Source organism: Pelophylax lessonae (genome assembly GCF_965119305.1).
Source record: "Pelophylax lessonae genome assembly, chromosome: 10".
Classification (NCBI taxonomy): Eukaryota; Metazoa; Chordata; class Amphibia; order Anura; family Ranidae; genus Pelophylax; species Pelophylax lessonae.
Genome location: NC_138777.1, coordinates 181,758,865 through 181,775,786, shown reverse-complemented (window position 1 = coordinate 181,775,786; position 16,922 = coordinate 181,758,865). Strand labels below are relative to the sequence as shown.

General features: G+C 45.8%; 1 protein-coding gene across 4 annotated transcripts in view; it reads left to right on the top strand.

Moving 5' to 3' along the window:
- The first annotated feature begins 5,176 nt into the window (after positions 1 to 5,176).
- CBFB (core-binding factor subunit beta) overlaps positions 5,177 to 16,922 on the top strand; it is a 64,057-nt gene continuing 52,311 nt past the window's right edge. For all 4 annotated transcript variants that reach the window (XM_082270366.1, XM_082270369.1, XM_082270367.1 and 1 more), the window contains exons 1-3: positions 5,177 to 5,361; positions 10,692 to 10,778; positions 11,960 to 12,076. In XM_082270366.1, coding sequence (XP_082126492.1) covers positions 5,284 to 5,361; positions 10,692 to 10,778; positions 11,960 to 12,076 — 282 coding nt within the window. In that variant the 5' untranslated portion in view covers positions 5,177 to 5,283. The remainder of the gene's footprint in view (positions 5,362 to 10,691; positions 10,779 to 11,959; positions 12,077 to 16,922) is intronic.

Here is a 16,922-nt window from a genome sequence, read left to right as displayed (position 1 = left end):
ATCTTGCTAGCTCCGGGTTGGACCCCCTTTTGCCTTCAGAACTGCCTTAATTCTTCATGGCATAGATTCAACAAGGTGTTGGAAACATTCCTCAGAGATTTTGATCCATATTGACATGATAACATCACGTAGTTGTTGCAGATTTGGCGGCTGCCCATCCATGATGCCAATTTCCCGTTCCACCACATCCCAAAGGTGCTCTATTGGATTGAGGTCTGGTGACTGTGGAGGCCATTGGAGTACAGTGACCTCATCGTCCTGTTCAAGAAACCAGTCTGAGATGATTGGAGCTTTGTGACATGGTGCATTATCCTGCCAGAAGGAGCCATCAGAAGATGGGTACACTGTAGCCATAAAGGGGTGGACATGGTCAGCAACAATACTCAGGGAGTCCGTGGCATTTAAAAGATGCTCAATTGGTACTAAGGGGCCCAAAGTGTGCCAAGAAAATATCCCCCACACCATTATACCACCACCACCAGCCTGAACCATTGATACAAGGCTGGATGGATCCAGGCTTTCATGTTGTTTACGCCTAATTCTGACCCTATCATCTGAATGTCGCAGCTAAAATCAAGACTCATCAAACCAAACAACATTTTTCCAATCTTCTATTGTCCAATTTTGGTGAGCCTGTGCAAATTGTAGCCTCAGTTTCCTGTTCTTAGCTGACAGGTGTGGAACCCGGTGTGGTCTTCTGCTGCTGTAGCCCATCTGCTTCAAGGTTCGAAGTGTTGTGTGTTCAGAGATGGTATTCTGCATCCCTTGGTTGTAATGAGTGGTTATTTGAGTTACTGTTGCCTTTCTATTATCTCAAACCAGTCTGCCCATTCTCCTCTGACCTCTGACATCCACAAGACATTTTTCCTCCACACAACTGCTGCTCACTGGATATTTTCTCTTTTTTGGACCTTTCTCTGTGAACCTGAGAGATGGTTGTGCGAGAAAATACCAGTAGATCAGCAGTGTATGAAATACATAGACCAGCCCATCTGGCACCAACAACCATGCCACGTTCAAAGTCACTTAAAGGAGTTTTAAAGGCAGAAGGCTTTTTAATCCTATTGCATTAAAATAAAAAGCCTTATTTGTGTAGCAGCCTTCCCAGCACCCCCTAATACTTACCTGAGCCCCCTCTCTGCGCAGCCATGTCCACAAGTCCCGCGGCCATTTGGGACTCTCCTTCCTGATTGGCTGACACACAGCCATGACGCCATTGACTGTCAATCAAAGTCAGTTAGCCAATCAAGAGAGAGAGGGGACGGGGCCAAACCGCAGCTCTGTGTCTGAATGGACACACGGAGCTGCAGCTCGGCCTGGGTGCCCCCATAGCAAGCTGCTTGCTGTGAGGGCACTTGACAGGAGGGAGGGGCCAAGAGCAGCAGCAGGGGACCCGAGGAGGATCCAGGCTGCTCTGTGCAAAACCAACTGCACAGAGGAGGTAAGTATAATGTATTTGTTATTTAAAAAAAATAGAAAATGAGACTTTACAATCACTTTAAAGTAGAACTATAGGCAAAACTTTTTTTTCCATTTCGGATAGAGTAAGGAGGGATTATAACATGTCAGATTTTTTTACGCCATATATGTCCCATTATGGAGATTTCTCTCTATTTCCTGTCCCATAGTCAAACAGGAAGTGAGAGGAAATCTCTGCAAATTAGGGGAATTCCTTGGGGACCCCCAGGTCACCAGAACTAGTGTCCCCATTGGAAAACCCCCCCCCCTCTATTACTTTTCTATAGACAACCCAAAATTTGGGATTTTTTTTTTTACATTTACTGGTAAACAGGACAAATAAAGAGGGTAAATCGCCAGCACCTGTCAAAAAAAATAAAAGTCAGCAGCTACAAAAAGTGTAGCTGCTGACTTTTAAAAAACAGCCACTCACCTGTCCCACGGTCCAGCGGTGAGCTCAGCCCTGTCGTCCTTATCCTGCGTTCTCCCTCGGCGGCGCCGGAATCTTAACTATGGTTTTGCTCTGCACAGCCAGGTGCCCACTGCGCATGCGCAAGCGGACTGCGCATCCTGACTGGTGGATGCAGTCTACTGGGACCGGTGTCCTAGAAGACTGCAGCGGGGAGGGGGGGGGAGGAGAACTTCCGTTCCTGAGCACCGAACTGAAGTGGGAGCAGATACCTGCCAAAATCGGGTACCTGCTCCCCCCCCCCCCCCCCAAAAGTGCCAATTGTGAAAGAGGAGCGGGGGACAAGTCCTTAACCACTTGCCGACCAGTCACGTTGACTGTACTGCAGCAAAGTGGCTCGTTCCCGTCCAGCCTACGTCGCTGGACTCCTCCCCTTGTGGGCTCTGTTTGTGGGAAAAAAATGGACGTCAATTAAATTTGGGTACAGCATCGCACGACTGTGCAATTTTCCATTAAATCCACGCAGTGCCGAATCGCAAAATTGGCCCTGGTCATTGAGCAGCCAAATCCTCCGGGGCTAAAGTGGTTAAAAACTAAAAAAAGTGTTGCCTTTAGTTATACTTTAACCACATCCCGCCCGCCCTATAGCAGATTGACGGCGGGATTGTGGTTGTATTATCCTGACCGGACGTCATATGACAGCAGCAGGATAATACGCGGGGGCACGCAGAGCGGTGATCGGTGATGTGAGGTATCAGTCTGACTCCCTGCATCTCCAATCTCGGTAAAGAGCCTACTGACGTAGGCTCTTTACCATGTGACCAGCCGTGTCCAATCACGGCTGGTCACATAGTAAACAGGAAGAGCCGTTTATCGGCTTTCCTTAGTTCGTGCCTGACAGGCACGAGTAAAGGAGCGCCGATCGGCGGCTCCCCTGACAGGGGGGGGGTCGGCACTGGTAATCAGATCATTGATTACCAGTGCAGACCCTCGGGGGGGGGGGGGGTGCCACTAGAACCCCCAGGGATGCCCACCCATGACCCCAGGGATGCCCACCTATGACCCCAGGGATGCCCACTATGGCCACCAGGGATGGCAATCAGGGCTCAGGGAGCCCCCCATTGCCCTCCCCATCAGTGCTACCCGCCAGTGCCCTCCCTATCAGTGCTGCCCACCAGTGCCCATCATTGCCATCTTTCAGTGTCGCCCACCAGTGCCCATTATTGCCCACCAGTGACGCCTATCAGTGCCCATTAGTACCCATCAGTGCCGTCCGTCAGTGCCGATCAGTGCAGCCTATCAGTGCCCACCAGTGCCGCCTATCAGTGCCACCTATCAGTGCCCGTCAGTGCCACCTATCAGTGCCCATCAATGCCACCTATCAGTGCCCACCAATGCTGCATATCTGTGCTACCTATCAGTGCCACATATCAGTGCCTATCAGTGCCACCCTATCAGTGCCACCCAGGGCAGCCATCAGAAATTTTGGGGCCCCTTACACAGCTTTAGGCCTGGGCCCCTCTGGGCCTGACCACCAACATTTTGTGGGGCCTGCCCTCTGGCCGTCCCACCGAATCTGCCCACTGGCCATCCCACCGAGTCCTTAAGTGCACCCACTTCTGTTTTAACACTCTTACAACTTAAAGTGGAGTTCCACCCTATTTTTATACTTACCTCCATCTTCTCGCTCCGGGTCACCTGAAAAAGAAATGGATAATCGCATATTTTTTTTTTTTTTACTTACCTCGTAGCGAAGAAAATATACTTACCTTACTTCCTTCTTCCTCCTTCCTCGGCCGCGGCCCGTCGTCTCTTCCTGGCTCTGCAATGATTCCTGGGAGCTGGACGTCATAGCTCCCAGGAATCATTGCGCCTGCACCGGCCCCGACGTCAGTTCCGGGTCGCGCGCGTCATCCCCTTCTAAACAGCTTCTGGGCATGCCCAGAAGCTGTGGAGGGGTGACGCGCGCGACCCGGAAGTGACGTCGGGGCCGGCGCAGAGCATCGTGGGACCACAGAAGGCGGAAGAAGACGCCGAAGAGGACGCGCTGGCTTCAAGCTGCCCACATCTGAGATGGCAGCGCTGGACAAGACGTTTGCAAGGTAAGTATTTCGTCTTGCAGGTAAGTGCAACCCGGGACAGATCAGAGGCTAGCCATTGTGGAATGCACTAGCCCTGACTGTCCCGGGGGTATTAAAAAAAAAAAAAACAAATCCAGGGTGGAACTCCGCTTTAATGAATGAAAATGAATCCAATCCATCAAAGAGACATCCCCATATATTCAGCAAAGAGACATCCCAATCCAGCAAAGAGACAGCCTCATATTTTTAGCAAAGAGACAGCGCAATCCAGCGACATCTCTTCAGCTGCATCGGATTACTCTGCAGCAGCCATGCTTCAGCAATTGCTAGTTACTACAGCAGCAACAACTCGGTCTTGTTGGTTGGGGCCTGGGCCCCTTGGAACCCCTGGGCCCCCTACATGTGTATGGGCTGTCCCCCCCTGATGGCTGCCCTGGTGCCATCCCATCAGTGCCTCCTCATCAGTGCCTGTCAGTGCAGTCTCATCAGTGCTCATCTGTGCAGGAAAAAACTTATTTATTTACAAAATTGTATAACATAAACAAAAAAACTTTTTTTTTTTTTTTCAAATTTTTCGGTCTTTTTTTATTTGTTTAGCAAAAAGGAAAAAACCCAGAGGTGATCAAATACCACCAAAAGAAAGCTCTATTTGTGGGGGGAAAATGACATAAATTTGGTGTAGGTACAGTGTTGCATGACCGCGCAATTGTCATTCAAAATGCAACAGCGCTAAAAGGGGAAAATTGGCCTGGGCAGGAAGGGGGTGAAAGTGCCCAGTATTGAAGTGGTTAAATCCCCTCTCTGACGCTCCGTTTGATCTCCAGCAAGTCGTCTTCATCACATCTAGATACCCAAATGCACTGAGTTGCTGCTATGTGATTGGCTGATGAGTAATTTGTGTTACCAGGCAATTGAACAGGTGTACCTAATAAAATGGCCGGTGAGTGTATGTCAGCCAGCTAACAATGAATCCATTTATGAATCAGATTTCTATGATAATAAATAAAGGGACACCGCAGCAGTGAGCGATCCTCATTCCTGGAATGGATGAATGCCCATGACACATGATGAAGCATACAACATCACGTGACTACGGACACAGCCAGCCTGCAGCGGCGCTTGCGAATGGTCCACGGCGAGTGACGTCACAAAGCCAGGAAAGATGAGGTGGGCGGGGTGACAGAATGATGGCGATGGACGTGATTGGAGGGGAGGAGCCCGGAAAGGGGTGGGGCTTGAGAGCGGCGACCACCGGGCGGGAGAGACACCCAGCGTGAGGTGACCCGGGGCGGGTGACAGGAAGAAGTGAGAGGTGACCCGGCTGGTGGTGAGAAGATGCCGCGGGTGGTGCCTGACCAGAGGAGCAAGTTTGAGAATGAGGAATTCTTCCGGAAACTGAGCCGGGAGTGTGAGGTGAGAGAGGGGGGAACCGGGGGGTGTTTATATACAGAGGAGTCCTGTGTGGGTGATGGGTATTGGGGGGTTATTATGGAGGGGGAGGGGCCCATGTCCTCTCCTGGGAACTTTTTCACTATCAGTAATTCTGCGATGGGGGGTGGGGCTACCAGTGACACAATGTTACCTGTATTTCATCGCTGGGACCCCTAATCCCCTCCCCCCAATCGCAGAATCGCCCACCGTAAAGAGTTCCCCGGGGCCATTCACACCATATGTGTTGCCCATTGTATGCAGAGGGCAGTTGGTTCTGTCCTAGGCGCTGCGCTCACCCCCACACAAAATAGGGTGCGCTGTGTGCTGACAACGCCAGGTGACGCATTGCCATTCATCGAAACACGCGAGGAAACGCGTCAGATGTCATTTTGTCACGTTTTCAATAAATTTTCAAAGAAAAAAAGTACAGTGAGTTTTTCAACAGCTCCCACCCCCACCCATTGACAGACTGAGCATGGCTTGGCCCCACCCCCTGATCCCTCCCCACTGACAGCAGCGGGATGGAGAGAGCCACTGCTCTTGTGCACATCGCTGGATTGGGATTGGGCTCAGGTAAGTGGGGGGGGGGCGCTGAACTCCGAAGGTTTTTCACATTAAAAAAAGATGTATGAGCGTTTTTCCCCCCAATCATTCTTAAGCTGGATACAGACTATACAATTTTCTTTGGATTTTTTCCTTAAAGCGGAGTTCCACCTAAAAAAAAAAAATACATAAAAATACATTAAAATACCCCCGGGACAGTCAGGGCTAGTGAATTCCACAATTATCTGCCCCGGGTTGCACTTACCTGCAAGAAGAAATACTTACCTTGAAAATGTGTTCTCCAGCGCTGCCATCTCAGGTGTGGGCAGCTTGAAGCCAGCGCGATCCTCTTCTGTGTCCTCTTCCATCTTCTTCGGTCCCACGATGCACTGCACCGGCCCAGCCGTCACTTCCGGTGCCGCAGCGTCATCCCTGCACATCTTCTGGGCATGCTCGGAAGCTGTTTAGCAAGGTATGACGGCGCCTGCACCGGAACTGACGTCAGGGCCGGTGCAGGCGCATTGATTCCTGGGAGCGATGACGTTCAGCTCCCAGGAATCATTGCAAGCCAGGAAGTGACGAATCGCCGTGGCCGCCGAGGGGAGGAAGAAGGAAGTAAGGTAAGTATATTTTCTTCTAAACCAGGTAAGTAAAAAAAAAAAATGCGATTATCCATTTGTTTTTCAGGTGACCCGGAGCAAGAAGATGGAACGAACTTTCATTTTTCAGGTGGAACTCCGCTTTAAGATTTACCAAAACCATATAATATGAGGTCAGGCCTAAACCATTTCCATTTGTATGCAATCAGTCAGGCCCTTGCACTACGTGGTTGAAGGTAAATCTAAAGGAAATCAAACAAAAAAGTTGTATTGTGTGTATCCAGCTTTACCTAGGTCACAGGTGTCAAACACAAGGCCCGTGGGCCAAATCAGGCCCTCAAGGCCATTCCATGTGGCCCTTGCACCTCTCCTGCAAGCTGCAGGAGAGCTCCAGCCCTCTTCTGGTCCTCCTCCAGACCCTGTACTTTTTGCTTTTCAGCAATGCCTACAGCTTCTTCCCAGGAGCAGCACAAGATAAGGGGGTGCACGGTGATGTAAGGGAGGGCGGAGGACTCAATTTCTGATGGTGGGGAGGCTCTTGACGTCTTATGTAAGGGTAGGGGATGCTCTGGACATCTAGCCTTACCAGCCCTTTTGAGGGCAATAATAATGCTGATGCGGCCCGCGATTAAATTGAGGTTGACACACCTGACCTAGGTGGACGCAGGATCGGTCTGGTGCTGCATCTGTCCCCCGCCGGTTCTGACACTAAAGCCTCGTACACACGCATCGATAGTTGGCCGTGAATTTTTGGCCAACGTCCGATCAGCCGATTGTCGGCTTATTAGTATGATGCTTTCGACAACCGACTCCGACTTTTCGGCCGAACAGAATCTGGTGAGCATGCTATAAAATTTTTGTTGGCCGTCAACAGAACGGCCGATTTTTCCGTCAGTCAGTACAGATTTCGGCAGACAAAAATCTGATGAGCAAGACTGGGCATGCTCAGAGAAGATAAAACACACGGAAAGTAAACCAGCACATGACATCACTTCTGAAGTTGGTTTTTGTTGGCCGAGAAAATTCGTGTGCAGTCTAGAGCACATTCCAACCAACACAACAACACTGGACAAAAGACGGCCGATCGGTCGGCCGATAATCGTTGCGTGTGTACGAGGCATAAGAACTGAGCGATCAACACTGCTGATTGCTCAGTTCCCTGAGCAGAGAGCTGCTGACTGTCAGTCACATGGCTCTCTACCCCCACCCCCGCACTCACTGGATCGCTGGGCTGTAGAGGGGTGGGGAGCGGCCGGCTCAGGCTCTCAGCAGCCGGGTGCCTGTCCAGACATGGGGGCAGATCCTGACTTGTCTGATCTTGCCAGAGCCCAGGCTCTGTGACATCAGCCGACAGCGAGCTTCAGCCTGCTGAAAATGGGTCACAGAAGTGCAGAATGCAATCACTCCTGTGATCTACAAGAGAAGTATTCCTCCTTTAAAGTGGCTGTAAAGGCAGAAGATTTTTTTAAAATGTAGCTCCCCTAAATACATACATGGGCCTGATCTCGATCCAGTGATGTGTACAAGAGCAGCAGCTCTTTCCCTCCTCATTGGTTCAGGCACAACAGTGGGATCTATTGACTTCTGCTGCTGTCAGTCACAGCTTATGAAGAGGGAGCAGGGGGCCGGGCTGAGTCCATAAGACACACAGAACCAGGCTCGGGAGTGCCCCAAAGCAAGTGGCTTGCTATGGGGCCACTCTTGAGGGGTGGAGCCAAGAGCGCCATCTGGGGACCCAAGAAGAAGAGGGTCGGGTTACTCTGTGGAAAACCATTGCACAAAGCAGGAAAGTATACCATGTTTGGTATTTAAATTTAAAAAAAAAAAAAAAATTTGTTATCACCGAATCCCTTCTGGCCCGCACTATAGCCGAAAGATGCTACAGCTCGGCTCTCTAGTTCTGGGAGAGCTTCCATGGACATCCTCCCTGAACAGCGTATTGGGCGCGCTCTGTGACAGTTGTGTCCTATGTCCAGATCGTGGTAAAAGGCCAATAATAGTGACCCTTTACCATGTGATCAGCTGTGTCCAATCACAGCTGGTCACATGTAAACAGACTTGCCGGTTATTGGCATTACTTTTCTCAGAAAGGAGAGACAATAACTGGCAAACTAGGGCAAAGGGTACGTTGTTTACATCATCAATGTAGCCCTATGGGTGCCGATCAATACAGCTACATCAACGGAGAAGAAAAATTACTTTTTAGCAAAATTGTATAACAAGCTAAGAAAAACTTTTTGTGTGTGTTTTTTTGGCCTTTTTTTAATTTAGCAAAAAATAAAAACCCCCAGTGGTGATTAACCACTTTACCACCGGAGGATTTTGCTGTCTTACGTCCAGGCCACTTTTTTGCGAATCGGCACTGTGCGAATTTAACTGACAATTGCGCGGTCAGAGCTTTCTTTTGGTGGTATTTGATCACCTGTGCGATTTTTACTTTTTGCGCTATAAACAAAAAAAGAGCGACAATTTTGAAAAAATAACAATATTTTTCACATTTTTTTTATATGAAATTCCCCCCCCCCAAAAAAATGTAAAAATCTAAATTTTTCATTTTAGGCCAATTTGTTTTCTGCTACATATCTTTGGTAAAAAAAATCGCAATAAGCGTATTTTGATTGGTTTGCGCAAAAGTTATTGCGTTTACTAACTATGGGAAAGATTTCTGTAATTTTTGGTGTGTTTTTTTTTTTTTTTAATGAGTAATGGCGGCGATCTACGATTTTTTTTTTTTTTTTTTTTTTTTTGCGGGACTGCGACATTGCGGTGGACAGATCGGACCCTTGACTGACATTTTTGACACTTTTGGGGGTACCAGTGACATTACTACAGTAATCAGTGCTATAAATATGCACTGTTACTGTAAAAATGACACTGGCAGGGAAGGGGTTAATTTTTATTGGTGATCAAGGGGTTAATGTATGCCTGGTGCTTACTGACATGTGGGGGGGGAGGTGACTGAGTGACACAGGGACAGATCGCAGGTTCAGCTATGCTGAACCCTGCAATCTGACTTTGTCTGTCACTTAGGAGATCCGCCCGCTTGTGTTTACACAAGCGGGCGGATCTCCACACTCGATTCCCCGACGATCGGGGAAGAGTGGCGGTGATCACCGCCGCTCCTCCCCTGGCCCGACTCCCGCTGTGACTGAATACAGCGGGAGCGAGCCTCTGGCGGCGCGCACGCGCCGCCGAGGGAGGGGAGTGTCTGGTGACGACGTCACCAAACGATAACAAACCACTTTGCCGCAGTACAGTCAGCGTGACTGGTCGGCAAGTGGTTAATTACCACCAAAACAAATCTCGATCTGCCTCAGAAAGATGATAGAAATTTCAAATGGGTTCAGTGTTGCATGACAGCGCAATTGACATTCAATTACACGTAGAGAAAAAATAAAACAGTTTTATACCACTTTTAAGACTGAAGCTGCTGTATGTCAATACGTGGTTGTAACAAAGCAGAGTGATCTGTGTGCCTACAAGTACATATACAACTTTATCCCTACAAGTACATATACCATTTTATCCCTACAAGTACATATACAACTTTATCCCTACAAGTACATATACCATTTTATCCCTACAAGTACATATACAACTTTATCCCTACAAGTACATATACAACTTTATCCCTACAAGTACATATACCATTTTATCCCTACAAGTACATATACAACTTTATCCCTACAAGTACATATACAACTTTATCCCACATACATGCCTCTCCATCCTATAAATAGGTTGAGTACAACCGCTAACATTTGGTACCACAGAGAGAAACCAAGACGAAAGAGGCCAATTATTATTCCAGAATCAATACTTTACTGGTTTCATGGTTACAGTCCACAATCCAATGTTTGGGGAGGAGAACGTTGGGCTCTTTTATTGAAGTGTTCCTTTATATCTAGGGTCTCTTTAATGAAGATGCCATTCTTGTTTCAAAACTTCAGGTTACTGACTGTATCCATGGTCAGATAAAAGATTTTGGATGTCACTTTGAAGCACTGGCCTCTCTATTGTCTGTGTAACTTCAGATTAGTCTTAAAAAGGATCAATGATCTACTGGGGGTTTGTCCTCCTATCCCTGGAACCGCATGCTTGATGGTATTAAAGTATGTTTAATACTTCTTTTTTTTTTTCATTGGGTTATTTTATTTTATATATTTTTAGATCAAATACACAGGATTTCGAGACAGACCGCACGAAGAACGACAGGCACGTTTTCAGAATGCATGCAGGGATGGCCGTTCTGAAATAGTAAGTATTTTAACCACTTCAGCTCCGAAGGTTTCACCCCCTTAATGACCAGACCATTTTTTGCAATCCAGCACTGCATTGCTGTACCTGATGATTGCGCAGCCGTGCGACGCCATACCCAAATACAATTGATGTCCTTTTTTTTTCCCACAAATGGAGCTTTCTTTTGGTGTTATTTGATCACCTCTGCGGTTTTTCGTTTTTGCGCTTTAAACAAATAAAGAGCTTAAATTTTGAAAAAACACCAATATTTTCTACTTTTCTGCTATAAAACATTCCCAATAAAAAAAAAAAATAGAAAAATCTAATTTTTTTTATCAGTTTAGGCCAGTTTCTATTCTGCTACATATTTTTGGTAAAAAAAATCCCAAAAAGCGTATAATTGGTTTGCGCAGAAGTTATAGCATTTACAGACTACAGGATTTATGGACTTTTTATTTTTTTTTTATTAGTAATGCCGGCGTTTAGCCATTTTTATCGGGACTGGGACATTGCGGTGCACAAATCTGACACTAACCGTGACACTTTTTGGGGACCAGTGACATTAATGCTAAATAGTATGCACTGTTACTGTATAAATGACACTGGCAGGGAAGGGGTTAACATGGGGTGATCAATGGGTTAAATGTGTTCCCTAAATGTGCTTACTAACTATTTTGGGGATGGATTGAACAGAGGCAGAGAGGGATCCGTGATTCAACTTAAGCGGAATCACACGATCTTTCCCTGCCTCTTACATTGTTTACATTCCAGACGGCTCTCCTGTCAGTTTTGCCAAAGATCGCGGGAGGCCGGCGGCGATCAAGCCCGCTCCTCCCACGGTCTGCCTCCCGCTGTGTCTAATCACATCAGGAGCGCGACTCCAGTGGCGTGTGCGCCGCCAAAACCGCGTGCACATAATCGCGTAGATCTACGTGATTATGCAAATCCGAGCCGCCCTGCCACAGTAAATCTGCGTGGGGCGGTCGGCAAGTGGTTAAAGAAAAACTTTAGTTCAGGAAATCTATACAGAGCTTCAAATCCTATTAATTAATAATGCTGCATGAGGAAAGGGTAACCGTTCTGCTTGTACTTTAGAGCTAGATTTTCTTTTGAAGAAGTGATCACTCTGTGTTCTGTATAAAATTGACCTAATGTCTATTGATTTTTTTTTTTTTTTTTTTTTTTTTTTTTTATTATAGGCATTTGTGGCCACGGGAACCAATCTTTCTCTGCAGTTTTTTCCAGCCAGTTGGCAAGGAGAGCCACGCCAAACACCCACACGAGATTATGTGGACTTTGAGAGGGAGTCCGGCAAGGTAAACTACAGACCAGTCATTTGCTCAATTCGAAGATCACTTTTTTTTAGATGCTGTCCTGCGGAATGTTCTGCTTGCTTTTTTTTTCCTGATCTCCCATCTGTGAGCTTTCTGCACCAGATATGCCAGCACTGCCCACTTCTCATGGGCACTTCAACTTACTTGTCCTGTTCTATGTTGTATGTATTTTATATAATGTTGGAGGCCTACCCAGAGCATTGAACCAACCACTGCAGAGAGACCACTGCTTTCACACAAAAAATCAAGGGTCCATCTCTGCAGCATGTAGCGGATTTCTTTAAAAAATGTTAGACTTTGCTCACCTTTTTGTTTTTATGCACCTAAAATGTATTTAGCTGAAATATACTGAACATTCAATTGGGCTTTACATCTAAAACAAAGTTGTTTTTTTATTAGCGGTTTGTGGAGAGCATAAACACATTTGTGAAAGTTTAATAGTTCTCTTGTTCGTGCGTAATCATGTCAGCGATTTCACTATATTTATATTTTCAAAATTTTAGTAAAATCCTAATTACAACATACAGTATCTCACAAAAGTGAGTACACCCCTCACATTTTTGTAAGAATTTATTATATCTTTTCATATAACAAAACTGAAGAAATGACACTTTGCTACAATGTAAGTAATGTAAGTATACAGCTTGTAAAATAGTGTAAATTTGCTGTCCCCCTCAAAAAAACTCAAGACACAGCCTTTCATGTCTAAACCACTGGCAACAAAAGTGAGTACACCCCTAACTCAAAATGTCCAAATTGTGCCTAGATAGCCATTTTCCCTTCCCGGTGTCATGTGACTGATTAGTGTTACAAGGTCTCGGGTGTGAATGGGGAGCAGGTGTGTTAAATTTGGTGTTATCACTCTCTTTCTCATACTGGTCACTGGAAGTTCAACATGGCACCTCATGGCAAAGGACTCTCTGAGGATCTGAAAAAAGAATTGTTGCTCTACATGAAGATGGCCTAGGCTATAAGAAGAATGCCAACACTCTAAAACTGAGCTGCAGCCCAGTGGCCAAGACCATACAGCGGTTTAACAAGAACAGGCTTCACCATGGTTGACCAAAGAAGTTGAGTGCATGTGCTCAGCGTCATATCCAGAGATTGTCTTTGGAAATAGATGTATGAGTGTTGCCAGCATTGCTGCAGAGGGTGAAGGGGTGGGGGTCAGTGCTCAAACCATACGCCACACACTGCATCAAATTGGTCTGCATGGCTGTCGTCCCAGAAGGAATCCTCTTCTAAAGATGATCCACAAGAAAGCCTGCAAACAGTTTGAAGACAAGCAGACTAAGGACTTGGATTACTAGGACAATGTCCTGTGGTCTGTTAAGACAAAGATAAACTTATTTGGTTCAGATGGTGTCAAATGTGTGTGACTGAAACCAGGTGAGAAGTACAAAGACAAGTGTGTCTTGCTTATAGTCAAACATGGTATTGGGAGTGTCATGGTCTGGGGCTGCATGAGTGCTGCCGGCACAGGCAGGAGCTACAGTTCATTGAGGGAACCATGAACATCAGCGTACTGTGAGATACTGAAGCAGCGCATGATCCCCTCCCTTCATAGACTGGGTCGCAGGGCAGTATTCCAACATAACGACCCCAAACACCCCTCCAAGATGACCACTGCCTTTTCTAAAGAAGCTGAGGGTAAAAGTGATGGACTGGCCAAACATGTCTCCAGACCCAAACCCTATTGAGCATCTGTGGGGCATCCTCAAACGGAAGATGGAGGAGCGCAAGGCCACATCCACCAGCTCTGTGATGTTATCATGGAGGAGTGGAAGAGGACTCCAGTGACATCCTGTGAAGCTGTGGTGAACTTCATGCCCAAGAGGGTTAAAGCAGTGCTGGAAAATAATGGTGGGCACACAAAATATTGACACTTTGGGGCCAAATTTGACATTTTCAGTTAGGGGTGTACTCACTTTTTGTTGCCAGTGGTTCAGACAATAATGTGTTGCGTTATTTTGAGGGGACAATAAATTTACACTGTTTATACAAGCTGTGCACTCACTACTTTACATTGTAGCAAAGTGTAATTTCTTCAGTGTTGTCACATGAAAAGATATAATAAAATATTTACAAAAATATGAGGGGTGTACTCACTTTTGTGAGATACTGTATATCATAAGAGTTAGGTGTCCTTAAAGTGTTACTAAACCCAGGAGCCTGCATTCACTAGATCTAGTCTCCCACAGTACACAGAACATGGAAATGCAATAGTTTTAGTAAATATAAACTGCTAAATGCCTTTTCTCATCAGCAGTTACAGCAGTCTTGTTACTTTTATCAGTGCCTGGTTAAATCTTGTAGGAGGAATTTTCATTCTCCCCTGATTGTCCTATGAGGATGCAGGACCCCTTACCCTCTGTCTGGACAGTTCTGATTGGTTCTGTGCTGATCACATGCACTCTACCAAGAAAACAAAAATCTCTAGCAATACCAAACTGAGCATGTGCAGCTTGCCCCCAAGGCTCTGTTTTATCAAGATATGTTTTGGGGCCAATGGAAGAAGAAGAGGATCAGAGAAGACAGGATCAAACAGCATTTTTACACAATGCAGAGGATTAACCCCCCACATTGAGTATAACAAGTATGCTTTACTTAAAATACAGACTGATTTTACTGTTGTGGGTTTAGTAACACTTTTAAATTTAGCCTGTGCTTTGCTCATATGGGACAAACCAGCAGCTCAATTTAAAGCCCTACTCTCCCCTACATTGATTTTCTGCAGTCTTTGAGATACACATAGTGGTGGCACCACTTTTTACCTACATTTACCTTGAATCCGTAGCTTCCTCATCAGATCATCTGTTAAATCATCCTTCAGAGGATTTATGTTTCTAATTTCCGTCCACTTGACTGGACACTAGTGGCTTCTCAATTCTTAGCAGGGGTGGTGACCAGTCCCCTTACAGTGGTATAAGGGAACAGTGTGCAGAGCTATAATAGAGTAGGCACATCATGCCTGTCTTTCCAGAGGTCTCCCCACTGGTGATAAGACCCCTTGCCCTCTAATACTGTGTGAACATATTATTCTTGCCTTAGTTACGCCAACACAGGAAACCAACATCCTAATGCATAATGGGGATGTGTAGTCCATTGTAAGCTACAGAAAGATTTTGGTGGGGAGGGTGGAAATGTTGTGCAGCGCCACTCTGTTCCTTCCATCATAGCCTAGGTGATATCCTTAAAAAAATCAGCTAGTGATGACCTCTCGGGTACTTCTATATTTGGTTTTTGCGTGCATTTACATGTTCAATGCAAAAATTGTTGATTGATAGAGTAAAGGGAGCACTAGGGACAGTTGGGTGGTTTGTTGATTGTAACCTGGAGATCGATGTGGGCCAAGTGCAACTTTTTTTTCCTAAGTTTATTGGGCCTACACTGTATTGAACAAGTTATTCCTGCAGTACAAATACAGAAGAGCAAAAATTGTATCTATTCTGTACACAGGTTAATGCTAATCATTTACTTCCCTCTTGCATGATCTGTCAGGGAGACCCCCCCCCCCCCCTCCTCCTTTATTTTGTGGTTGGCAAGGCTTCCTTCACACAGCAGGAAAACCAAAATGTTTTCCTGGGGGGTGGGGAGTAACCAATCGGAGGGTCTTAGCATATGGACGACTTTCATCGCTTATCTTGAACTGTCATCTTTAAGGATGTGGTGGAATGACTGTCTTATCTTTAGTAACTTCGTTTTCATTTATAGGACACAATAAAAGAATGTTATGTGAGATGTTACAATTTCTGTGATATTTTCTTTCTCTAATTTTTCCAACAATTTTCATTAATGTGTCACAGTGACATTTCATGCTGTTGTAAGTCACGTACGTAGGTCATCACAATGCATTGTGAGTTTTTGTCCTTGTTGTTGAAAGTTCTTACACATGGTTTATTGGTTACATCTCTACAGGCATGCTCTAAAGGGGAAAATACCTCCACTCTGTAAATGGTTTTGCTTGCCTGGTGTCACTGTTTGTTGTTCTGTCAGTCAGCTGTATTTAGAATTCTTTCCGAGAGTGATAAAATGATTGGTCTTTTTTGCAGCCGCATTGTAGCCTTGGAAATGTATTGAAATCAGTAGCCAAGGCTGCAGCTTTGTCACACTGGAAATTAGCTGGACAGGTCCAAGTTCTGTGTTATTAGGGTTACAAGCCGTGTGACTCCTGCTGGTTTTATTTGCTGCTTACAAAGTGGAGTCGGTTTCCACCTCTAATCTAAAGACCACATTTTCCAAAAGCAGATCTAAAGTCTGAGTAAGTAGGAATTTTTATCTTCATGCAGGGAATGCATTCAGATAAAACACAAAAAAAAAAAAAAAAAAAAAACACTTTAGTATCACTTTAGGCAGGAGCAGCAGGATTCCTGTACTGCTTAAAGTGATTCTAAAGTCTTTTTTTTTTATCTTAATGCATTCCCTGCATTAACCACTTCCCGACCAGCCACTGTACTTTTGCTGCGGCATGTCGGCTCTGTCCCGCGAAACTACGTACCTGTACGTCCTTTCATGAGACAGCTAGTGGGGGGCACTTGCACACGCGAATTAGCCACAGGGGGATCGAATCAGCGGATATGCCGGACACTATGTCTGCTAGCCACCCGCAATTGCTCCCCATGGAGAGAGAATGGCGGTCTACTGATGTAAACACGGCAGACCCCACACAGTTAGAAAGCTGTAAACCCTTCCCATGTCATTTATATATTAATTGCATATTTTTAGCATTGATTACTGTAGTAATGTCACTGGGGCCAGTTAAGTGTCCAATCGCTGATCACCACCATTACTAGTAAAAAAAAATAAAAATTAAAATTAAAAAAAAATT